Source organism: Maylandia zebra, linkage group LG18 (genome assembly GCF_041146795.1).
Source record: "Maylandia zebra isolate NMK-2024a linkage group LG18, Mzebra_GT3a, whole genome shotgun sequence".
Lineage (NCBI taxonomy): Eukaryota > Metazoa > Chordata > Actinopteri > Cichliformes > Cichlidae > Maylandia > Maylandia zebra.
In genome coordinates this window covers 15813831-15837418 of record NC_135184.1, presented here as the reverse complement: position 1 = coordinate 15837418, position 23588 = coordinate 15813831, and the positions used below count along the sequence as shown (strand labels likewise).

Below are 23588 nucleotides of genomic sequence, written 5' to 3'. Positions count from 1 at the left end.
GCACTTCTTATTCCAGTGAGGAGACTATAACCACCGTGGTGAAGAATCCTCGAATGAGAAGACACAGATCACCTGGCTTGACTCTTGCTGGTGTCCACCGCTCTGAGACTTCCACCCCCGAGCTTCCTACAGCCAGGACAAGGAGGATGCCCACTCCAAGAAAGACCACTATCCCAACTCTCTATGTTACTGATCCCCAGGGGGCGGAAGCCAGGGGAACAGAGAGCAAGCCCAGGTGGGTTGAAGTAGAAGAGGTCATCGAGTATAAGGTCAATAAGTCTCCCAGGTTGTCCAGGAGGAGAGGTATTTCGCCAGCAGGGTCTGATCGTGCAGGCACACCCTCGAGACCCAAAAGGTCTCCAGTGGAAAACCCAAATGCTAACAATTCCAACAACAAGCTTGTGGAGCAAGCACAGGCCCACCTGCAGGGAGACATCAGCAGCCAGCCGCTCTCATGGGAGGAAGAGGTGACTGATGCTGCATCTGGGTCTGCTTCTGGGGAGCCGCACGAGCTCTCTTCTGTTCTCGCTACAGCTGGAGAAGATCACGACGACCTGGATGATGAACAAACTGTAATTTTTGAACCCGATGACGAGGAGGATACATCTGCAAGAAAGCAAGAGCCTGTGTTCCTAAAACAAGGAGATCGTGTTTTAACCCTTGAGGACTTGGAGGATTACGTCCCAGAGGAAGGAGAGACTTATGGCTCCTCCCACACGCAACACGTTAACGAAAAGCCTTGTGAGATCTCTGTGCTTCAGAGAGAGATTGGCGGTTCTACAGTGGGACAGCCGGTGCTTCTCAACGTGGGCCGGCCTGATGTGGTGCCCCGGCAAAGGACTGGCTTCTTTAGTCGGTTCAGGGAGAATCTCTCCAGCAGCCTTTTCTCATCTGCTGTCCCACCGCAGGCCAGGGAGGCTCGGTCCAGGGCGGAGAGGAATGTGCCTATTCAAGTGAGCCATGCAAAGCTGGAAGTGAAGCCTTCGTACTGCTCAGAGGTGCAGAGAGTTGAGGGCAGGCAGCAGAGTTTTAAAACCAAAGTGTCAACTCAGACCTATGGTTACACATCAGTTGGCAATCCTGTCACTCTTCAAATTAGAGATGACCTTTATCAGAACCAGTGAAAAGCAAACATTTAATTTGGCATCACAAACCCTCTTAGTCTTAAATAGGGACATTCACTAAACATGAAAATACAGATCGTAACCTGAGCAACATTTACTGCATTTGACAAACCATTCCATTTTTAGCCTGCCAATCAGATAATAGTGTCATCCTTAGATATTTTCTTGACAGACTGTTAGACTCTACTGTCTCTTACAGATGAGATGGAAACTATAGGGATATACATGTTGTGTGATGTACAATATGCATGATGGGCAGAAGCTAAGAAAGGTCTGACATTTACTGATTAAAACCTTCATATCTAATGGTGAGTTGAAGTCTTTAAATAAAATAAATGTTTTTTGGTTATACATACAGTGATTGACAAATTTATGAGACTGCCACCCCCAGTGTAAGGTTTATGTCACAGCTCCCTAAATTAACAGTACTGGTGATTACCAACAAGTTTTATGTTTCTGTGATGGTTAATCCACTGGTATACCATATTACAGTTATTTACTTGCATGATTGTTATAATTAATTTGTGACTGCAGAGAAATCTAGTGTCTATTTTTTATTGGTCTTTATTGGGTATAAAATGCATTTTTGAGAGATAACAAATTACAATGATGTTTAACAGTGTACCTACGCTGAATGATCAGCTTTACTCCCCAGTATTAACTGATCCAGATGTAATCCTTAGTCCATTGCAACATACATGAATAGGATTTATATTTTTTCAGGTTTTACTTTGGTACCATTCAGGTCATGCTATGGCACTTTGGATTCCTGGAGCTGGAAATATTGGGAGGTAATGAGATGCATGTTTCAAGTAAACAACACTGAATATAAAAGTAGTGTAAACTTGGGGACTGTTGTGTTTCAGGAGCTGTTAGTTAATCAAATTGGAGAATCACAAATCTCTACTACATTATTTTGTGGTGTTGTGAATGATTCCTTAGTGAGCAGTTTATAAACACGACATTTGCGCGAGCAAATCATTTGGTAGGTGAACAGATGCCTGTTTCCAAGTTCCTACCATCAACTGAATTTTTTACTCAACTTTTTTGGCATTTGTGTCTGCTAGTGCGGTGAAACAGCCTGTAAACTCAGGTTGTTACAGGGATATTCCTATGCAAGTGACAAATATGTAGATGAGTGACTGCATGTATTTGCTTCTCCAAGACAGATGTGTTTCTCTAGAATAACCAGTTGTCATCCTATATTTGATTGAGCGCAGATGTTTATGCAAAGTACTTCAGCTGACAAAATTTACTAACTTTTTAGTGCAATTTAAAAGTAACTAGAGTAACTTCCTAATTAAACATGTGTGGTGTTTGTGTTGATCAAAAGGTGTCTGTTAAAAGGATGATTTTATGTAATAATTTTAAATCACAAACTGATTGTACTTGCTTGTACTGTACATGTGTAGTTTTGGACAAAACATGGTTGAGTACAACGTGTTCAATTGAATAAAAGTACTGCAAATATGCCACATAATTAGCTTCTGTAGTAATTTCTTTATATAGCACAAACTCTGCATTGTTGTATGGTAACATTTACTGATGTTTCAACATAAAAGTCATAGTGCTGAGTACATGTTTACAACAAGCACATTCCTATAACAGCTAGTTTGGTTTTAAAGAGGCCTTCGTGTATTTGTTCAGCATGATGTAACATTTGTGAGACTTGAATTTAAATAGTAGCATCAGGAACATAAAGTACTCTGAGCAAAGGAATGAATGTTACAAGATACAGGAATATAATGATTTAGGCATAATTGGCTATCCAATCTAAAATGGACATTTTTAAAATATTTACTGTTTTCTCAATTCTAAGCAATAAAAAAAAAGCAACAAATTTGCTGTCATTTTAATGTACAGCTAAAGCTGAAACTTACACAATATAAAGTTTTCACAAATGTACAACATTAAATAAACATGTGTTATAAAAGAATACAATGTAGTTGTACTGTTTCTAACTCTGTGATGGGATTCAATTCTACATGAGCACAGCAGTATTTAGTTTTCCAGCAAACAAAGTGTAAGGAACCAGGACATTACCTGGCAAGTTATATAACATAATAAAAAAATAAAGCGTTTACTAACTCTGGAATAATGTTACTGTTTCAAAGGTATATCCCCTAAAAGTAAAGAGTCACCACATGTTCCTGATAGGCTTGGCCAAAATAGTCTTTCTTACCTTCCTCACATTTCACCAAGTCTACGATTACATTTGTGTAAATAAACTAAAAGCTGATGATGACAGATGACACTTCAGGTAGGAGGGTGAGAGATTAGCTGGCTGAATGCTTAATCTCTCTCACCCTCGCTAGCTGGCACCAAAAATATTAGTTTATGAAACTCATGAACATTATCAGAACACAACACTGATTCACGATTAGGTTAAGCGGCTATCTGCCAAATTAAAAATAAAATAAAATCAGCTTTCCTGATTATTTTGATCTTAACAATGCACAGTTGTGTCAGAATAAATGGCTTAACTACACAGCCAGAGCGTAGCAACACTACTCAGTACAGGCAGGTGGTGCTCACTTTGAACTATGACAAACTGTTTATCTTTAGGGAGATGAGACTAAACTCGAAATCCACCCCAACATTTGCAACTGCCATGTTTCACAGCTCACTCAGCTCAGCTGTTAATCAGAAGTAATTGCCCTCTGACGAGTGCTGTGCACTACAATATGACCTAAATACATCACATAAGCATAACACAAAGGAGTGTCTGTATTTTTAACAGTACAGAAAGTACTCTGTCTAAAAAAAGAAAAAGAAAAAAAAAGCCTGGTACCACACGATACTAAGATACTGCCCAAACCTACTTACCAAATTTTAAAGGGGGCCCGAGTGCTGGTTTTAATCTCTAACTCTGACCATCACTTGTGTATTTCACTGCATCTAAGACATTAAACATCAACACAGTGTAGCTGGTTGCAAAAGACTGAAAGAAACCCCACCCCCCTCAAAAACAAACAAACAAAAAAACCCTAATCCTTGAAAAACCAGTCTGTCCAGATGATGCAATGAATTGTACTTCTGCAAAAGAATACGGTTGCACACAGTATTTTCTGTCTGCATCAAATTGTTCCCGCTCATCATGCCAGTTGTACTTCAAGTAAGAGTTCTCAGGGTGTCTCCTCTTCAGTGTAAAAATAAAATGTGAAAAGCACTTTGTTTGTAAAAAAAATTAAATAAAAATGTCCCACTTTACACCAAGTTATTTATTAGTAACTACTTCTAAAAAAAAAAACTTTTTGTATATCTGCTGAAGGAAATTGTCCTAGTTTCAAAGACCACCATCTGAGGGAATGTACAAGAGTGGAATTGTGTGTCGGTGGAGTGGCTGAGCGACGACCATGATGCTGCTTTCTCCTATGAGGACACTTTCTTGACCTTATGAATTTCCTGCAGGAAAAAAAAAAAAAAAAAAAAAGGTTTTATAATTAGTCAGGGAACACATCGATCTGTGGCAAGAAACTAAGAACAGACTAAGAACATGAAAGCAAGCCTATGCAACGTTTGCTGAACAGTAATCACTCTGGCTGCAAGTAGTTTTTTTATAGGATGTGGTTCCAATATTTTTCTTATCCATAACCTACCAGTCATACCGGACGAAAATCCTTTGAGCTAACGGGATTCAATAAAGGTTTATTCTTCATCAACTTTTAGTAACATCTTTCTGACAAACATCTAAGGTTAAATGCATTTTACACAAGTCCAACTAGTACAGAGGGCTTACTATAAATTTAAAACCTCTCTGAAATGATTGAAACCTGTAATGACTGCAGTCATTCTCAATTTGGTGACAGTTTGATTAGATTGCCATCAGATTCATAAAGTTTAGATAGATTTTTTGTTTCAGAGGTTCCATGAGGTCCTGGTGGACTGAATGTGAACAGTTAACATCAAATTTCTGTTTAATGTGAATTTCTTTGTATGCAGATGGCAACAGATTTGCACTTTCCACCTGTTTGTTACAAAAATTGCATGCACTTGCTGACATGCTCCTATTCAACTGCAGAACATCTCCGTCTTATTGCTGTTTATAAATCACAGTTTTGTCATTTTGAAGACAGAGTAAATATCCCTATTCGGATGTTTAGTTTAGAATAAAATACATTGAATAATTAAAAGTGTTCCTGGCATAACATTTAAAGTTAATGTTAAAACTTTAATTGCCAAACTTTAAACTGACAGATTGCAAAAAACAAAAAAATAAATAGAAAGTGTGTGTTGTGAAATCGTAACTCACCTCCTTAAGAGCGTCTTTCAACTTCGCATAAGCATCGTCCAAATTATCATTGATGATTATAACATCAAACGCACCAGGTTCTTTGCCTAGAAAGAGATCCATTCATGGTCGGTTATGACGTGCAGATTTATAGTTTGTAACTTTGATCTGTTGAGAGCAAATCACAGCTACTTACTAAACTCCATCTCGATTTTGGCTGTCTGTAAACGCTTTTGGAGGCTCTCCTCCGACTCTGTTTTTCTGCCTCTTAGACGCTTTTCCTGAAACAAGAGAACAGGTTCAACCTACAGAAGCAATTCAGAAGCCAAAACCCGTTTTACCTGATCCCTGTGATGCAAAATTTAACTGGTGACAACACCCACTTGTTTGGTGGCAAAAATGGGAAACTACAGACACGTGCTGTGTACACTTCAAATCTTATGTGCTTACCAGGATTTCCATGGATGGTGGCTGGATGGAAATGAACATTGGATTGAGGTCTGTCTTTTTGATGTTCTTCACACCCTGCATATCAATGTCTAATAAACAGATGAGGTTCTTGGATTGGACCTCTTGGACAGCTGCTTTACTCGTCCCATACAGGTTCCCGGAAAACTCTGCACTCTCAATAAAATCGCCATTGTCGATGCCTGCCTGCATCACATCCCGCGTAACATAATGGTAATCTGAAACCCGGGAGGAAAAAAGAAAAAAGAAGAAGAAGAAAGAAAGTACACAAAAAAAGGACAATTGAGAAAAAAATCCAACTGTTTAATCAGCCTGCTTTCAGGTTCATTGGTTGTGAAAGAGCAGTGACATGCCGTACCTATGCCGTTCTGCTCTCCAGGTCGGGGTTTTCTTGTCGTATCTGAGAACGGAAAAGACACTTCTGTCACACTAGAGTTTAAAAATCTGGCGCTGCAACAATTTGTTACTCGCTTAGGGAGAAAATAAAAGCTTTACTCATGACTAACAAACCTCAACAGCAAAATAATAAATATTAAAAGTAATGTGAAATTCTTTACAGGGACATAGACACACTTACGTGAGATGCTGAAGCCAAAGACACCTTCATATTCCTTCATGAGCTTCTTCAGCAGAGTGCTCTTTCCCACCCCTGATGGGCCACTACACACCACGGGCCTGGGTCCAGCCATAACTGAAATAACAGCGGAAAAGAAGAGTGTGGTTTGTTATAGGAAACAAATGGGCGAGGCTGCAGAGCAAATCTGTAACCACACAATATGAGTCATCACTGGACCAACTTTACTCTGTGCAGTCACAAGGGTTTTTGCTTCTTTTGTTAGTAAAAGGCAGGTAAAGAGAAGCCTCGGCGAGGTGAGGGACATGCCATAAAATGCTAAGCCAGCAATGTTTAAAAAAAAACAAAAAAAAACCATGATGAGAGCAAAACAGCCCTCAGGAGAGCTAAAGCAATCAACTGGTAAGCAAGCTGTGAAGTTACCATAGTGCTGTCGAGGAACAACTACTAATTGAAGCACCCAACTCTGGTTGTGAGTGTCAGAAAGAAAAGGAAATTATCTTAAATTTAATTAACAGATATTTTTATTTACTCAAACTACACCTTCATCAGCCTTCAAACTAAAATGTGCAAACATCTTGTGAGCAGGCAGTCAGAGTTCTTTGTTTCTCTACATCTCTCTTTTTCTTCCCTGTTACATCACATTTCTTTTATTACAAATTGCTTGACTATCAACCAAAAGTAAAGAATTAAGCAATGAGTCTCACGTTCCTCCTAACCCCCTTACCTCAAAACACACAGAGCTGACGCAGACAGGAAAATCAAGTCAACAGGAAGGGAACGATTGTGTGTCTGCAGATTGTGTTTAAAAGCAGATGGGTGGAGAGACGGGGAGTGGGCAGGGCCAATTTTACTGCACTAGTTTTTTTTTAAAGTTCCATCTTATGATTCAGTTTAAATATCTTATGACTTGGTAGTGACTTGCTATAATGCAGCCATGTATGCATTTTGGTTTCAGCCCTAATGCTCAAACAACCTCTCATTACAAGACACTCAAAGTGTCTCGAAAAAACACTGAACCTAGTAAAGAAGATAACACAGCATAATAAAAGGCATTAAAACACTAGTTTTAACTACACTACTACGTCAAGGTGAGGTGTCTGAATCCCAATAAAGTCTAAGCAATCTTTTAAAATGAAAGCAAAAGTAAACTAATCTGCATGTTTGGATGCTCGTGTGATCTTTTAAGAGCAGAGAATAAAATTCACATTATTATGAGGTTTCTGATTTCCAAGCAGTTTTCCTCCATCATCTTTCAAATGCTTCCCATAAACAGAATCATGGCTAATAAAAGGATGTAGGAGTTCCTTTTATAAAAACTGGATTCTTTAAATAATTTATAGGATTTTATGTTTAATATTTGATTATTTAATCCAGCAGGGCTGGACTGAGACTGTAAATCATGCAAAGCCACTCTAGCGGAGTCCAAGTATGAAATTATCAAGCTGTAAAGAGCATAGCGTGCACCCTTTAAGTAAGAACACAAGACACTAAAATAATTAACACAGAACACCTTTCCTACATAAACTGAGCAGCATGAGAGGAAATGAGAGCCATGTGAGTTTATAATCAACACACAGCATTTATTGGAAGCTGCATGGCGCCTGACTTTAACCACGTGCACTAAATTGCATGTAATGCAATCATTTCCTGAAGCGCGATTTGAAAATCACATGCAATGTTGCATTTTTAAAGTCAGAGACAATCCGCTTCATGTTCAGTGTGAACGTTACAAGAAATAAAAATCTGGATATTTTTCTTTAAAGAAAGTTTATGCAGCCTCCTTTTAAGCAAATATTTCTTGATATTTTGCATATTTGGTTCTTATATGGGCTTAAAAAGACATTATAATAATATCCCTGGTCTCTGGAATTTTTCTAAAAAGCCCCAAAACAAAACAAAAATGAGTATGTCAATACAAACCACCTTGAGGTAACTGCTGTTGTTATTTGGTGCTATAAAATTAAAACTGAATTGAAAAAAAATCTAATTGATGTCTAATTGAACTGGGAAAATGTAGCTGGAAAAAATAAGTTACAAAGCTTTGGTCCATCTTGTAACAATCCTGTAATACCACACACAGGATGTTGGGTGAACAGATACAACAAACTAAACGTGGGGAAAAACAATGACGGGAGGTAGTCAAATAGATTAGTGCAGCTTTTCCAAATCTCTTACTAAGTAAACACAATAAGGATAAAAGGCAGCTAAAGTTAGCTTTTGCACCACGTGAAAGCTTTATATACACTTCTGTATCTTCTCTTAGTTCAGCTTCTATTCTGTCTGGTAACAGTCTGTCAGTTTCTGTAGGGATCCACAAATTGGTATACATTTTTCTCAGCAGTCTTTAGGCGATTATGACACACACAATTTAGCTGCTGCTTCGTTTTCTCTATAGTATTTTCCATTATAGCTTTTTTTTGGGGGGGGAGGGGGGGGGGGGGTAATTTGTAATTTTCGCTGATGGGCCCAACATTAGATGGTTTACTTAATTTGACTGTAATAAGAAGCCTGCCCTTCATATTTACTGGGTAAGGCCCAGAGTTTAGAAAAGTGTGTGTCCTGCAGACCCAGCCAAAATGTGGGACGCTGTCTCAAGATGTGTGAAAGGCAGGAGAACAAAAGAGGGGACATCTGGTCGCCCTAACACTATGTAACATCAAGATAACAGTGGCTTTGTTCTAATCAGGAGGACAAACAGTTCGTATCTTTTTCACATAGTGAGGCCTCGTCATCTGTTTCTCATATGCATTTGATGTTAATATATAGCACACAGGAACTGCAAAGTCTGTATGTTATAATCATATAAAAACTGACATTATTGTAATAAGAAGTTAAAGTTGTTGGAAGTGAAATGGGGATTTAAAATAGGCTTAAATGCACTTCTACCATTATTCCATGCCTGAATCACACATCCCAAACCAGACTTACTAACAATTAAACCACAGGTAACATTGTGTCAGCCATGTTAATTTAAAACACTCTGGTAAACACATGAACCATCTTCTTCTCTTATGGGACTCCAGGAATGAATGGCACGCTCAGATATCGTGACACAACACGCAATTTGGAGAGAGCAGAAAACCCCACCAAACGTCCTCATTCCTACCTGAAAATAGCCTGGAAAAATGTCTCATTATGGGACAGGAATAGCGTTAATCCACAACTTAAAGCACCGTCTCCTGCGTGTCTTCTCCCTCCCTTGCTGTGCTCCGAGTCTTCACCGCGAGAGCCATTAAAGATACCCGTGCTGCCTACGTCATCACCACAGGCCAAAACACCAACAAGTGACGTTCACGAGCGTCAAGAATGCGCGCGAGAGAATGCTGAAAAAGCAGGGCTTTTAGCAACATTAGCCAAACAAATAATGACGAAGACGCTGATATTTTAAAGCTATTATTATTGTGAATGCATGTATGCTTTCAACTGGAATCAGGCAGCCTCTTCAAAAGCGGCAGTACCGACATGTGCGCGGGCTGGCAGTAATTACTATAACCTAAAGACGCATATTAACGATTTTAAGCTAACTAGCGTTTAAACAAACTATTTCCCCTGCGCTCTGCGGAGACTTGGGGAAACTGGAAGCAGTTTGCCTCTAGGCAAAGGAAGCATTACCACTAAGAAGCAAGCCTCTCACCAACAGGTCCTAGTAACCATAGGGAATTTAAACTTACCACAAAAACTCCCCGGATGAGTGTTAGCTGAAGGCCTAGCCGGTCGCGCGGGTCATGTGCTAACGTGGCTAAAAGTTAGCTCTTCGCGTTAACAGGACGTTGTTTTTGCCTTAACTTTTAGAGATACCCGATTAAAATGTTCGGTTCCTCGAGATCTGGAGGTGTACGGGGAGGTCAGGACCAGTTCAACTGGAATGAAGTGAAAGTCGACAAACACAGAGAAAACTATCTCGGTAAGTACAGGAGATAGTAGCCATCTGTCTGCTATCAGCAGCAACCAGATGCGGTGCTGCTCATATCGCTCTAACTGAGCTCTTAAACTACGCACACCACGGCCTCACATGCAACTCTCCCATACCTTTTGTTGTCGTTTCCCTCATTACACGAAGTCTGGATGGGTCTAATGGCTGGGTTTTCGCCTTGTCTTTCAGTCTACACAAAGCAAGTCCTAGCTTTCATTGCTCCCACCCCTGAGCACAGACACGTAGTCTCTCCGTTATGTGAGTCTACACAGTTGCCAGCATGCCCAGCAAACCAACAGCAGCTAGCCTACATAGCGGCCACCACCGATGAAAAATAGGACTCCCAAAAGTAACCCTACTTAAATTGTTCAGGAACGTGCATTTTAAAAAGCACTCATGGAAAAGCATCATATTAATATTATTGTACAGTAAGGTCCTCATTATAGATGATGTTATCAGCATATGTTAAAATATATTGTTTAAACACGTGGCTGTGGAGGGGAGGATGCTAATAGAAAGATTTTAAAAAAGTATTTTTTCTTTTAAGTTGTACATAATAAGGAAACTTAAAAAAGGGACAATACTAACAATACCAACATCATCTTTGCCATGACTAATGAATAAGTCGTTTTAGTGAGGGGCCCCTAAAATCCATTAAAGTTTGTGTTTGTGCACATTTTTGTACACACACAATTATCGTGTGTACACAAGACATTGTTTTAATTGACTTTACCCTCCTATACGTACTGTAAATAATTTCAAAACAAACATGCACAATTCTTGACTATTTGGGGAAAAAACAATGTTGACACCATCTGGATTTCTGTAACACTGGCTTCATTCAGTGTTATGCTATGGCCCAAAACATAAACCTTTCACAATAAAGCTCAAGATCCTGTTGAGAGTTTTCAAAATAAACTGAATAAACCTCAGACTTAAACGTTAGAACAGGCTTTTCCCTGCAGCAGCCCTGTAATAAATACTCGCAAAGAAAACGGCGGTCGTTACAACCTATGTCTAAAAATGTGTAGTTTCATGCATCGGTAAAACACTCGACTCCAGATACACGACGCCCAGCTGGAAACACTTCAGCTACCCGAGATTCACAGAATTTACAGAAAATGATAAATTTTTGTTATTTATATCATTATCGGACGATATATGTTTTTTATCTGGATATGGTCATATCGCACAGCCCTACTTAAGGATGAAAAGGAAATTATCATACATCATGTTCTGGAATCCGTAATCTTTATCACGTGTCATCACTTCCTCTGTTTCCAGGTAACTCCTTGATGGCACCAGTGGGGCGTTGGCAAAAAGGCAAAGATCTGACATGGTATGCAAAGGACAAAAAGGGTGGTGCACCTTTGTCCAGAGAGGAGGAACTTGCTGCTGTCAAGGCAGCAGAGGAAGAAGCGTTGATGGCTGCACTGTATGTACAACTTCCCATAAAAGAGATAAAACAGGAAGTTTAAACTGACCAGTTTAGTAATTTCTCATTTTCCATTATCAATTTAGAGGGCACAAGAATATAAAGAGACAACCGACTGGTCTAACCAAAGAGGTGTGTGACTTAAATTATGAATGATTTAAAAAAAAAAATCTGCTATTGTTCAAAAGCTTAGTGATGTGAATTTTTATTTGACTTTCTATGGCAGGACCTTGTAGAGGTTTGCAGGAGGGACGAGGCTGATGGCGACGAGAGAAATGTTGACCGTGTTTCTGGTTTAGGAAGCTCCAGGTGACTTCTTTTTATGTTTGCTTTTTCCACATGAAACAGTGATGTTTAAAGGTGCTTTATTTTTGGAGTAAAATAAATAAATCTAGAAAAGCAACAACATAAAAATAAATGAATATTTGTTAAAAGGACAGTATGCATCACTAAGGTGAAGGTAGAACCTGAAGGTGAAGGTAGTTTAATCTTTATCAGGGACTCTTGTTTTAAATTAATCATACACTCACTGGTCACTTTATTAGGTACCCCCTTGCTAGTTCGTTGGGGGTTATTAGGGTTCAACGCCATTTTGCCTTCAGAAATACTTTAATTCTTCGTGTTATAGATTCAACAAGATGCTGGAAACATTCCTCAGAGATCTTGGTCTATATTGGCATGATAGTACCTCACTGGATATCTTATGTTTTAAGTTAAAAACCCCCAAAACAAACTATTCTCTGTAAACGCTAGAGATTGTTGTGTTGGAAAAACCCAGTATATCAGGAGTTTCTGAAAAACTCAGACCAGCCCATCTGGGACCAACACCAATGCCTTGCTCAGTGTCACTTTTCTTCACCAATCTGATGCTCAGTTTAAATTTCAGCACATTTTCTTAAACATGTCTACACATCTAAATGCACTGAGTTGCTGCCTTGTGACAGGTTGATTAGATATTTGTTGAACGGGCGTACCTAGCAAAGTGGCCAGTTAGTGTATTTGATAAGTCAGCAAAAATGTAAACTGTCATCATGGGAAAAAGTGGTGTCAAAAGAGCTTCTTTTCTCAATGTTTTGATTCTAAAGTGTCTTATTGTGTTTTCAATGTTTCCTTCTGCAGTGCAGGGTCTCGGAGAATGGTCCTGTCCCAGAAAGAAAAGGAAGTTGCTAAAATGGGCTTGCCGGTTTTTACAGTAAGATTGTGTTATTACCTTTTTTGGGGTAGTGGTGCTTAGACATTACTCTGCTTTGAGGCATTTTACACTCTGTGCAAAAATTAAGAAATGCTTTTTGTCCAGCACGTCAGGACTGAAGGTCATACAGAAGCTTCAGCAACAAAAACAAATGAGAGTGCAGTAAAACAGGTGGAGGAACAGAGGTGAGACTGGATAATTACTACTTGTAAAATGTTGCAGACACACAAACTTTTAGATTTACTGGACAAAATCTGACCCTGTATCCAGTTTCTTAAGTTTTCTTTTAATAATAGCCAGTGAACAAATGAATGAGAATGCGTAAATAATAATAATACTGATAATAATACATTTGAAATGAAAAAATAATGTAATTTGTTGAAATGTAATCTTCACTACTTTCTTTTCCCTCTCTGAAGGCATGACAGTAATAAGAAAAACAAAGAAAAAAAGAACAAAAAGGAGAAAAAGAAAAAGGAAAAAAAGAAAAAACGAAAAAGGAGAGACTCATCCTCCTCCGATTCTGAGGACAACAGGAAGAGGTTGGTTTATTTCTGCATTTAACGTTCAAACACTATTCAGCGTGAGTCTGGACCAAACTCAAAATATGTTTTTAGAATCGTGTTTTTAAAGACGGGGGCTGTGGAGGTAGATCAATCCCTGGCTGCTCCCACTTCTAATTGGAAGTATCTTTGGGCAAAGAACCCCAGTCTGCCCTCAATGCGTCCATCGGAATGTGAGCGTGTGTGTATTAGGTTAAAAGTGCTTAGGCATGAAAAAAAAGCACTTCCTCAAGTAGGTGTGTGAATGGGTGAACGAGGTTTACATTAAGAAACACCAAAGTATTTGCTTACGGAGCTTGCTTCTTCGACATCTTTAAGAGTTCTAAACAAATGTCTGTCCTCCTCCAGAACATCTTATGTACGCAAACGTGCGTTACAACTTATCTGGTGCGGATCTTTTATTTTGATAGCAAACCACTTATGTGCAGCCCTGTTTATATTTTTAAATTACATTGCAGTCTTTTTGTTGGGAGCCAAATTGTTGTGTCAGCACTAGAGGGCAGTGAGGCACTGTCTTACATGCAACAACTTCACTTGTTGTGTTATATATGGGGTGCATGCGTCACAAGACTTTCTTTATATTTCAATATTTGAAGAGGCAGATTAAACATTGTTATTTATGTGCTTCAGTAACTTGTGCGATAGGAAAAGAATAACAATAACCTTGAACACAATTTTATCAAACAAAAAAAATAGCCAGTTATTTCCACTTGCAGGTGCCGTTTATTCTTCCATACCCTCACAGCATTAATCCCAACACTATTTGTTTCCTTGTACTTTTTAGGCACAGAAAGGACCACCATCATCATAATCCATCATACGTTAGTCAGAGCGGAGCCAGACCCCATGACAGCCACTCAAGGGGGGGAGCAAAGGCTGAGCGACAGCGCTCCAACCCCCATCATCGAAGGCAGCGGCACGACACAGACTCCTCTGATGGAGGATCTCCTGTCCCTCGCAACCCTGCCAGCCACAAGAAGGCCCCTGCTGGTGCCACACAAAGCCACAGGCGGCGCCATGACACAGACTCGGACGACTAATGTCGTGCCCACCCCCACCCCCGATTCAAACATGCATAATGTGGACAGAGTGCTCTACAGCAGTTTGACAGACCCTCAAGACCTTATTTACTTGAACAGCCAAACAGACTGTGGATGGACTCTAATCAGTGTAACAGACTTTAGCCTCAGGTTTTAACTTCTTCATTCAGAAGGTTGCTCATGTGACACTGGTGTTTTGGTTTGACAGTTTTTGATCACGTCGAGTTATTTAATCATCAAATATCAAGTACTCTGCATTGCTTTAAGCTTTGTATTTTGGGGGTTTTATCTTGGATAAATATAGAAACTTTTTTTCCAAAGCTAGTGGAATGATTTTCTTCCTTGTCCTCAAAGCTTTTATTTAACATTAGTTCAACCCTGATCATTGTTACTGCAAGCACACACAATAATCCCTCATGGAAATTCTTACATGACCCTGTCATGACATGACTCATTCAGTTATTTACATGAACGTGTCTGATTTATTTATTTTTTTTAAGGTTACCATAAAGACATGGTGCAACTGGCACTTTTTGCACAGGAATGTAGCTTCAAGGGCTTGCTGCCAAAGAAGCCTTCTACGATTATAATCAAACTGGTAAAAGAGTGTATGTTAATAAGTATTTCTTTTCTTGAATCTAAGCATGTAGTTTTGGTGCCTAACCACACAGTGACAGGGAGAAAAACCCCATATCAAAACAAATAAAATGCATAGACTTGAACCCCATTCTTTTGAGTGAAAGTTCTATTCGAGCCGTTCACCTGACTGCCTAAGCACTTGCCGGCAAAAATCCTTCAACACAAACTTCTATTGATTACATTTTCATATTGGAAAACCTAAACATTTGCTCCTTCAAGATGCTTCTTGACACCTTTTTTTCCATCTATACATCTCCGTCTCATCCTACTACTCAGACACTGGCCATTCTCCTTTCTAAGTAATCCCTCGTCATTCTAGGTTCAGCTCCGACTGGTGCGATACCATTGGAATGCTCTTTACTGGTCATAATAGAGTAGTGTTTGCATTTGCCTTGAATTGGTCTGAAAGAGGGTATTCTGTGGACTGGCACCTGGGGGGGTACACTAAAAAAAGCGCAAGGCATTCATAAAGAAGAGTGCAAAAAACTAGGCTGGCCCTTTTTTTTTTTTTTTTATATGGCCGAGTACCATTAGACCGCCACACACAAACCAAGCTGATGAAGCAGCAGGAGAGAAGGCTAGACAAAGCCACCCTATGAGGGACCCAAGACTCAAACTACCTCCTCTTCCACCGCTACCATACTCTCCTGCCATGTTTTACAGGCTTGGCTGCATTAACCGTAGCAGCCTAATCAACCTGCAAGAATGTGGTCCTAGATTGCCACCCTTACACAATGTGAAACAGGGTGTGCTCTTCACATAACTGCTTTAACCTAAGCACTGGGTGGTTTCATCACCTTGGGGCAACATATTTCTTCCTAGGTCAAGGGGTGATAGCCTTAAGAAGTCACAGACACAAGTTTGGGGCCTTTGTAATAGTAATTCTATTAATGCTGCAACTAAAATCAATTGCCAATTAATTGCTGCACATACATGTTCTCATATTCTGTTTTAGATTGATTCGCTGAGCAGAAAAATGCCAAGGTGATGCCTAATCCTTTTGTCTAAATAGTCTAAAACTTCATTTAATTCTGTAATAGTTGATGTCAAGGGACAGCCTACAAAAAGCAGCATAAACTTAGATTTTATTACATGGTGTGAAACAAAATGAAAATCAATTGCAGTATCAAGCTTTACATAAGAACACAGACAACCAGAAGAGAATAACATTACATTTTAGGCAGCTAAAAATCAAACGATGCAATCAGTTAAAACAGCCACACCCTTTACAAATAAGTTTTGGGGGGAGGGGGGGAAGTGATGTGTCTCATATTAAAAAAAAAAAAAAAGGCATTTATGGACGGCCAGTTTACGAAAGAAAACCCAACGTGCTGCAAAGGAAAACATTGGCACTAATGTCATAGCTGCACAATGCAAATTCCCAGGTTTGAGTTCAATAAAAGGCAAACGTTAATAGAGCCCTTAGTGAGGATGCTAAGCCACTCCTTACAACAAATTAACAGTGTATGGCTATAGTAATTAGTGGGCTAAGAGTTCCTTTGCAGCTGTATGATGTAAACACCCAGTAGATAATAATGCATGCCCTTAAAGACAAACAGACTACATCATGCAGTTTTGCTAACAAGTACATTGCAAAGGCAGCACATATTCAACCTGAGACTCTAAAATACAAGAATTCAATGCAGGCTCAAGAGGCTGGCTCCTCCCTGTTACCCCAAAGCAGGTAGATGTGAGGTCAATGCAACATTTCTTAGTTTAAAACAACAAAGGCTGGTAGGTGTTCACAGATTGTGCGTGACGGAGGTGGGGGGGCAATGTCAGTACATATAGTCAATGCCAGTGTTTATACTTATTTTGAGGCGCTGGTACTTCTAGTTACTGATAAAAATTACCAGTAGTAGTTGCAAGTAGTGCATAATCAGTGTATGATTCTTTATTGTTTCTAATAAAAAATTAAAATCAGTCCTTACAGTACGTGTAACCTTTATCTGCTGGTAAAGTCCCTGCCTTTGTTTTTCTATTCAATGCACACATGGCTGCCCAACAGCCAGAAAGACAAATCACCACAGTAGGATTTTAAAGCGTGCAACAAGCTGCCCCATTACCAACTTTATTTACACTTACATAAAATGTGAAAAAAATAAAAATAAAGCTGCTTTACAAGAATAGCCCACCCCCACCACTGGCCTGCATGTTTGTGGTAATAACAGCTTCCAGTACAACATAACTCAGTTTAGCAAGATCTTAAAAGTAAAGAGCAAGGTCAGAGATTGGGGTGGAGGAGATTGGATTTTAAAATGCCGTAATCATTAATGGTTCTTGAGTTGATTAGACAACCAGTCCAGCCCTTCATAGAGGCCATCTCCGGTGGTGGCACAGGTCGCCTGGATGTACCACTGTCGGTTGCGCAGGGAATGAAGATTGAGCTTGTCTGTGAGTTCTGCTGCATTCATAGCATTTGGGAGGTCCTATAAAAAAAAGAAGGTGAGAAATCATTAGACAAAGGAAAGGTGAAAAGTGTTTATGATGTACACCTGCTTATATAAAAGACTTGATGACTTACTTGTTTGTTGGCAAACACTAGCAGCACGGCGTCACGCAGCTCATCCTCTGCCAACATTCTCAGGAGCTCTTCACGAGCTTCTCCACATCGCTCTCTATCATTGCTGTCCACGACAAAGATAAGACCTGGAGCAAGTGCAATCAAATAAATGGGTGTAAATCTTCTAAATACAAACCAGAAGACATGTTCAAATAGCAGTCCTAACATGAGCCATCAAATATCAGGCGATGAGGAAAAAACCTACCCTGAGTGTTTTGAAAGTAATGACGCCACAGCGGTCGAATTTTGTCTTGACCGCCGACATCCCATACAGTGAAACTGATGTTCTTGTATTCTACCGTTTCCACATTAAAACCTGTAGATATGAAACAAATATTCACATTAAAAACAAACCGAGTCTTTAGGCTTCCTTCCTGTGTCATGTAAAACAGTTTTTGTATTACCTATTGTAGGGATGGTAGTCACAATCTCTCCGAGTTTAAGCTTGTACAAAATCGTTGTCTTTCCAGCAGCATCCAGACCCACCATGAGTATCCTCATCTCCTTCTTCCCGAACATTTTAAACAGTCCTGCAAACATATTCCCCATGGCGGCTGGTGACAGGAACCCAAAAAGGCCAAAAAAACAAAAAGAAAACCTGTGAAGAAAGAGAGGAGTTGTTCAGCTCCAATACAGAGACGTGCTGCTGGTAAACATAAGAAAACACCAAACCGTGTTCCAACCTCCCAAATGACGGACACACTGCCTCTGATTGCTGTGACAGTAAACTGAAGGTCTGAGTATGTGTTGATCACACCATCCAGGCTAGAACAAACTTCAATATCGCCATACATTAAACAAAAAATATTGTGTGCAACTTAAATACAGTTTTAAAAAATACATATGTATTACTATTATTATTACTCCCACTGCACTTAATGTACATATAAAAAAAAACAGTGGTGCATTTTTCTGCATATGGCAATTTGGTATTTTTTGTACACTATTTTACTTTCAATTTTTATTTTTCTAATATATATCTCTAACTTGCTTTTTCTTCCTGTCCCTTATACTATTGTAACAAGTGAATTTCCTCTGTGTGGGATTAAATAAAGTCTATGTCCATGACTAAAGTTTTGTTAGCCTCATCTAATCAGTGAGATGGGTCTTACGGCGTGATCAAATCATCTTACAGACAGCTACATTTGCTTGTGTCAAAATATTAAAGGTGAATGTTTGAAATTTTGCTGTTATTGAGTCACGTGGGCAGCATGGGAGTGCAACTGTAAAGGCTGTTAGACACTTTTAGGACATTTTTAAATATCCTCAGAAATCAGTATGATGCTACTGTTGTGCTAAACACAATTATCTGTAAGCAGTTTTCTGTTATCGCACTCGCATTAATCAGTGTGATGTATACTATATGCAATATATGAGCTTCTGAATTCTACTTAAAGGCAGAAACTCGTGGTAGCACCAACCTCGATAAAAGGGAATTAAAACGCTCCGTGACTCCTGAAAGCTACTAAATGAAATTATAAGGAAACTCGCTAGCTGTCACCCTGTACCAGTATTTGTCTTTTCAGTTTATGCAGTTTGGAACCGAATATTTTACGCGGCTAACTGGAGCATTTTCAATATTTAGCTCGGAGCAAAAACTTTCAGAGCAGGTAAACAAACGGTGATGCTAGCTTGTTACGGTGCAACGCTAATAGTCGTCCGACCCGCTCAGATTTTAAGAGTACCAACTTGAGAAATAAAAACAACAATTGCATTTCTATTCATGTGTTTCCCAGTTACACTGAATATGAAATCATGTGCGAGAGAGTACAAAAAAACCTCCCACGCACACAGAAAGGAAGGACAGACTCGTCGATTCAGATAATTCCGCTAACAAGGTGCAAGTCAGATTTTTCTGACTATGGTGATCGGAATCGCACACACTAAAGCCGATTTTGCTTGACAACACATGGGGTTTTGTACATTTACCTTCAGATATTGTAAAAGCTACCTTTTCTTTTTTCTTTAACAAAAAGTCTCTCTTGCACTTACTCAGTTGAAATGTTTTGTTCCCTCAAGGCGTTTCCTTCCTTAGGAAAATGGCGACAGTCTGACACGTCAGAGGTTCCTGCAAAACTCCTGCGTTCACCGTGCCGGGAGAAGTGTCTCCCCCTGTGGTTGCGGGGAGAAACACACGCACACATGACAGCCTCCACTTTTAGTTAGTTTTTTTTTTAGTTTAGTTTTTTTTTTTTTTTTTTTTTAGTTATGGCACTATTTAGAGTAAAAATAGCTTTACCTTGTACTGGCAAGTACAAATGCACGATAAGCATGCTGTGTCTATGACCTGTTGACTTTAATTTACTACTGAAATTGAATCTTAAATTTCCCTGAAAACTAGGAATAGGAATTTATAAAGTTTTTTTTATACCAGTGCAATCATTGCATCTGCTCACCAGCCCAGCCCTTATTGATCCTTGATCCACCTTTATACATAAACAGATTTTCAGTGTCATCAAAACTGATTTTTTTAAAATTTATTTTAAATCCCAAACAGACTACTGCCTATTTCTAGATGTAACATCAATCTCTCAGTTAACATCTAAAATCGAGTAAATAAAGGCAGACTAGTATGGCATTCATTTTCTTTCAGGCTTTCTTAGTTAAATAAAATTTTTGTTACACATCTGCATTGATGAGCTGCTCGGTTGGGAAACTGTAGCGATAGCACTTGTGGTGCACATCAAATACATGACACTCCTTGAAGTGAATCCCATGTTGCGTATGTTGCTGGTGTTTCCACCCCGCTTGAAATAATTATGTTACAGACATTACAACTAACACGGCTATCATCTGTCTTCATGAAGCAATGCTTTGTAATCATTCGTCTTCCCTGCAATGACTCTTTTTTATGGCAACACTAGACACGCATGTATGACATTGCTGATCTGAAATTAATGTGCATTGCCAGCAGCTACAGGGATTGATAAAAGAATTGATAAGTTCAGACACAGTTCCAATGCTTTGAAAAACTTGGAAGCGGTTCCCAAGTGGCATAATTTTTTTTAAAATTCCTATCCCTGCTGAAGACCCACTAACTGCTAAAGTTCCCAGGAGTAGCTTATTAGTTGCTCGAGGTTCACCTCCTTTCCAACCGCACTAATCAAAACCTGAAACACTTCATATATCTGAGTCCACAAGTTACTTGTGGTTAATCATTCAGCTTTATAATATTCTTCTTGACTGATAAGATATGAAAGGAAAAAAGTCAGAGCCCTGTCTTATGAGCTCATTTCAGCTTCTCTTTGGCAGAATCTGTTGCGATGGCCACCATTAATACAGCTAATTTGTCCTGCAGAGACCTGACCACTGGACTTTCCTACTTCTATGAGCAAGTTATATATAATTCATTTTGAAGTTTCCATCTTTTAAGTTAAGATTAAACGAGAAAATCTGATCCACCTTTTCACTTGTGAATATTGGGAAAGTTTTTAAAATCCATGTCAGCGCTGGACAAGATGCTCAACTGGAAACTTCAAAACAGACATCACAGTGCCTACATCTAGCTTCTATATACAGTCTATACTGTAAGCACTGATTAAAACAAGTAATTTTGACTCGTAGTGCATTCCAGTGGTAAATTAATTATCAGTAAAGAAAAAAATATTTTGAAAATCACTGGCTGTATCTATTTTTAATAGACTTCGGTTCCACATCTGAAAAACAAAGCCAATGCAAAAGTGCCTTAGACCTGTGTTACCTCTGATGGCCAGCAGTGGGCAGCTCTTCTGACTGCAAAAAGAAGTCTGATGAAGACTATCTGAAGCCAACCCACCGTCCCAGTTTAGATATGACCTCAGGAAACGATTTTCTGTTGAAAATATGGTGGCAGCCACGAGCTTCACTTTATTCAGCAGTTAATTATGGTGACTAGTTTATCCTTAAGGGGGGTATACTGATAAATTAATCACACACACCAAAGTTGACTCATGCTGGGGGTGGATTGCTGGAGGCTCAGACATGGAACTTGGTTAAAAGCGACTGCCAACAGTCTGTATACCAATTATCATTATTATTACTATTATTACTATTATTATTGCTATTGCTTCCAGTGGATGCCACACACTGTAATTGAAGAGGACAAAAACCAAGGTAAAGATGTAAGAAAGAAGAGGTGCAATTTAGGATTAACGATAAAACCACTATCTCCCGATGTAAGTAAATGATTCACTGCTGGATTTAAAAACTGTAAATGCATCCAGAGTACTCACAGTATAAACCCAGGACACACATAATTATATTTAAGGCCTGAGCAATTTTGCTTCACTTTTCCTTTTTAATTATTTTAAACATGTGCGTTTATACCCCAAAGCTTGCCGCAGCATGCATCATTTTCTATAGTCTATCATAATTTTTTGATTCAGATTCATTTGAGTTTCTTTTTCTTTTCTTTTCTTTTCTTTTCTTTTCTTTTCTTTTCTTTTCTTTCCTTTTTAATTTTGCAGTTTCCACTTCCTTTTGTTCCATGACCAAGCCAATAAGGGAAAAACTAACCATATTATTACCGGGACAGTTGAATTTTAACCAGGGTCAACTATGCCTGCTAACCCCAGCAGAGGGGGCAGCAGGAGGGGAGAAGGCCAGGAGAGAACAGCAGGAGGGGAGACTAGTGAAGGACCACACACTGAAGTCTCATAATGCCATTCACTCTGCCACCGTAATTTGTGGTTTTGCCCCGCAGAATGCCATAGAGATCGCTTTCAGCATATTTTCAAAGCAACAGTTGTCCTTCTTTAAAGGTGTGGAAGGTGTTTCATAGCAGCAGTTAAAAGTTTCTGCAAAGTGTTACTGTCTTTTTAGTTTGGCCTACATTTTTCGGAAAGCTGTCGAACATTTAAAATCAACGCTGCCATCCAAAACAAACGAAAAATAAATACATTTTATTATATATAGTTATTAGAAAGAAGCAAAGACCCCACTATGTTTCTGTTTGTTTGCTTTTAGAGATAGAGAGCACACAGAGAACTTTGTTGAGACAGTCAGGGAGGGGGAGCATATTGGCAGAGTGTATACTGCAAACTGTTTCTGTCAAAGCAAACACGCTGCTAAGTGACAAAAAAAGGCCAAGAGTTTCTGTTTTTCAAAAACAAATCCTGACATGTGCCAGTTTGCATGACTGTCATGCTTTGAATGACACGCTTTTCTTAGATATGTAAAGATGATGTAATCTGTGCTTTTCTAAAATGAAAAAGACCAATTCAATTCATAACACAAGGCGTGGAAAAAAGCAGGAAAATGAATGATATAAATCTGATGAGTAAACGGGCATTCTTACTTTTAGAACATTTTAAAGGCAAAAGAATACGTGGTGTATATCATAACAGTTGCTATGCTCATTTGTATCCACAACATCTGTGCTCACATTGTGGATGTGTCTTTCTGTCGAAGAATGAACACTGTACAGTCTGTTATTACCTGTAGTTAGTAGAGTAAATTAGAGGTTTGTCCACGTTTGTGTAGTACTAACAAGATTAGAAAGCATAACAAAGCATTTCATTCTCCCCACTGTACTGTCATTATGAACATCTGAAGTGAGTGCAATTAAAATATTGATATCTAATGCCATAACAGAGAGCTCCTTTTTGTAATCCCAAGACAAGCTTAAACTGTTGCAAATTTTCTCGTTAAAATACAATCAAATACTGTCAGCTAGCGTTGCCAGCATTGCACTGTTATTATACAGAGCCCTTACTGAAATCTACTGCAGTTTCTTTTGGTAAAAAGTAATAGTGGGCTTGAGAAATAGTTCGTTAATCTTTCCAAAGGACTTTCAAACTTTTTCTTTGGACATGGGCTGCTTTTTCACTCCTTTTTTTTATCCAGCCCTTGTACTTCACCATTTT

The 23588-nt window shown here is 39.0% G+C and overlaps 4 protein-coding genes across 22 annotated transcripts in view; 2 read left to right on the top strand and 2 right to left on the bottom strand.

The window, feature by feature from the left end:
- Window positions 1–2604, top strand: part of obscnb (obscurin, cytoskeletal calmodulin and titin-interacting RhoGEF b) — a 60311-nt gene extending 57707 nt beyond the window's left edge. For all 14 annotated transcript variants that reach the window (XM_076877058.1, XM_076877056.1, XM_076877060.1 and 11 more), the window contains one exon: window positions 17–2604. In XM_076877058.1, coding sequence (XP_076733173.1) covers window positions 17–1124 — 1108 coding nt within the window. In that variant the 3' untranslated portion in view covers window positions 1125–2604. The remainder of the gene's footprint in view (window positions 1–16) is intronic.
- Window positions 2605–2646: 42 nt separating this feature from the next.
- On the bottom strand, window positions 2647–10618 carry guk1a (guanylate kinase 1a). 4 transcript variants are annotated; one of them, XM_012916747.5, is made up of 7 exons: window positions 10430–10618; window positions 6401–6514; window positions 6182–6223; window positions 5806–6041; window positions 5552–5636; window positions 5377–5462; window positions 2647–4529 (listed from the first exon to the last, which is right to left on the bottom strand). In XM_012916747.5, the coding sequence occupies exons 1-7, from the start codon at window positions 10449–10451 to the stop codon at window positions 4497–4499; spliced, it is 618 nt and encodes a 205-aa protein (XP_012772201.1). In that variant the 5' UTR covers window positions 10452–10618; the 3' UTR covers window positions 2647–4496. The 4 variants fall into 4 exon arrangements, with proteins under 4 accessions (XP_012772201.1, XP_012772202.1, XP_004542884.2 ...); XM_012916748.5 differs by lacking the exon at window positions 10430–10618 and adding an exon at window positions 10072–10211; XM_004542827.6 differs by lacking the exon at window positions 10430–10618 and adding an exon at window positions 9507–9655.
- Window positions 10199–15288, top strand: lg18h1orf35 (linkage group 18 C1orf35 homolog). Its single transcript, XM_004542825.5, has 8 exons — window positions 10199–10304; window positions 11598–11748; window positions 11835–11880; window positions 11975–12057; window positions 12868–12940; window positions 13046–13125; window positions 13360–13482; window positions 14288–15288. The coding sequence occupies exons 1-8, from the start codon at window positions 10208–10210 to the stop codon at window positions 14541–14543; spliced, it is 909 nt and encodes a 302-aa protein (XP_004542882.1). The 5' UTR covers window positions 10199–10207; the 3' UTR covers window positions 14544–15288.
- A 962-nt stretch (window positions 15289–16250) lies between these two features.
- arf1 (ADP-ribosylation factor 1) lies at window positions 16251–19887 on the bottom strand. Of its 3 annotated transcripts, none has more exons than XM_004542828.5 (5): window positions 19738–19887; window positions 18150–18343; window positions 17951–18061; window positions 17707–17831; window positions 16251–17611 (listed from the first exon to the last, which is right to left on the bottom strand). In XM_004542828.5, the coding sequence occupies exons 2-5, from the start codon at window positions 18292–18294 to the stop codon at window positions 17453–17455; spliced, it is 540 nt and encodes a 179-aa protein (XP_004542885.2). In that variant the 5' UTR covers window positions 18295–18343; window positions 19738–19887; the 3' UTR covers window positions 16251–17452. The 3 variants fall into 3 exon arrangements, with proteins under 3 accessions (XP_004542885.2, XP_004542886.1, XP_076733185.1); XM_004542829.4 differs by having other exon boundaries at window positions 19675–19782; XM_076877070.1 differs by lacking the exon at window positions 19738–19887 and adding an exon at window positions 19167–19373.
- Between the last annotated feature and the right edge of the window lie 3701 nt (window positions 19888–23588).

Bases quoted from the DNA above. Each gene is read 5' to 3' on its own strand.
- lg18h1orf35 (XM_004542825.5), top strand. From the start codon at position 10,208: ATGTTCGGTTCCTCGAGATCTGGAGGTGTACGGGGAGGTCAGGACCAG. The intron at 11,749-11,834 runs GTATGTACAACT...TTATCAATTTAG, and splicing joins GAAGCGTTGATGGCTGCACT to AGGGCACAAGAATATAAAGA. The intron at 11,881-11,974 runs GTGTGTGACTTA...TTTCTATGGCAG, and splicing joins CGACTGGTCTAACCAAAGAG to GACCTTGTAGAGGTTTGCAG.
- guk1a (XM_004542827.6), bottom strand. From the start codon at position 9,534: ATGAGACATTTTTCCAGGCTATTTTCAG. The intron at 6,224-6,400 runs GTAAGTGTGTCT...TTCCGTTCTCAG, and splicing joins CTTTGGCTTCAGCATCTCAC to ATACGACAAGAAAACCCCGA. The intron at 5,463-5,551 runs GTAAGTAGCTGT...ATCTCTTTCTAG, and splicing joins CAAAATCGAGATGGAGTTTA to GCAAAGAACCTGGTGCGTTT.
- arf1 (XM_004542828.5), bottom strand. From the start codon at position 18,294: ATGGGGAATATGTTTGCAGGACTGTTTAAAATGTTCGGGAAGAAGGAG. The intron at 18,062-18,149 runs GTAATACAAAAA...TCATATCTACAG, and splicing joins GACTACCATCCCTACAATAG to GTTTTAATGTGGAAACGGTA. The intron at 17,612-17,706 runs GTAAGTCATCAA...TTTTTTTTATAG, and splicing joins TAGTGTTTGCCAACAAACAA to GACCTCCCAAATGCTATGAA.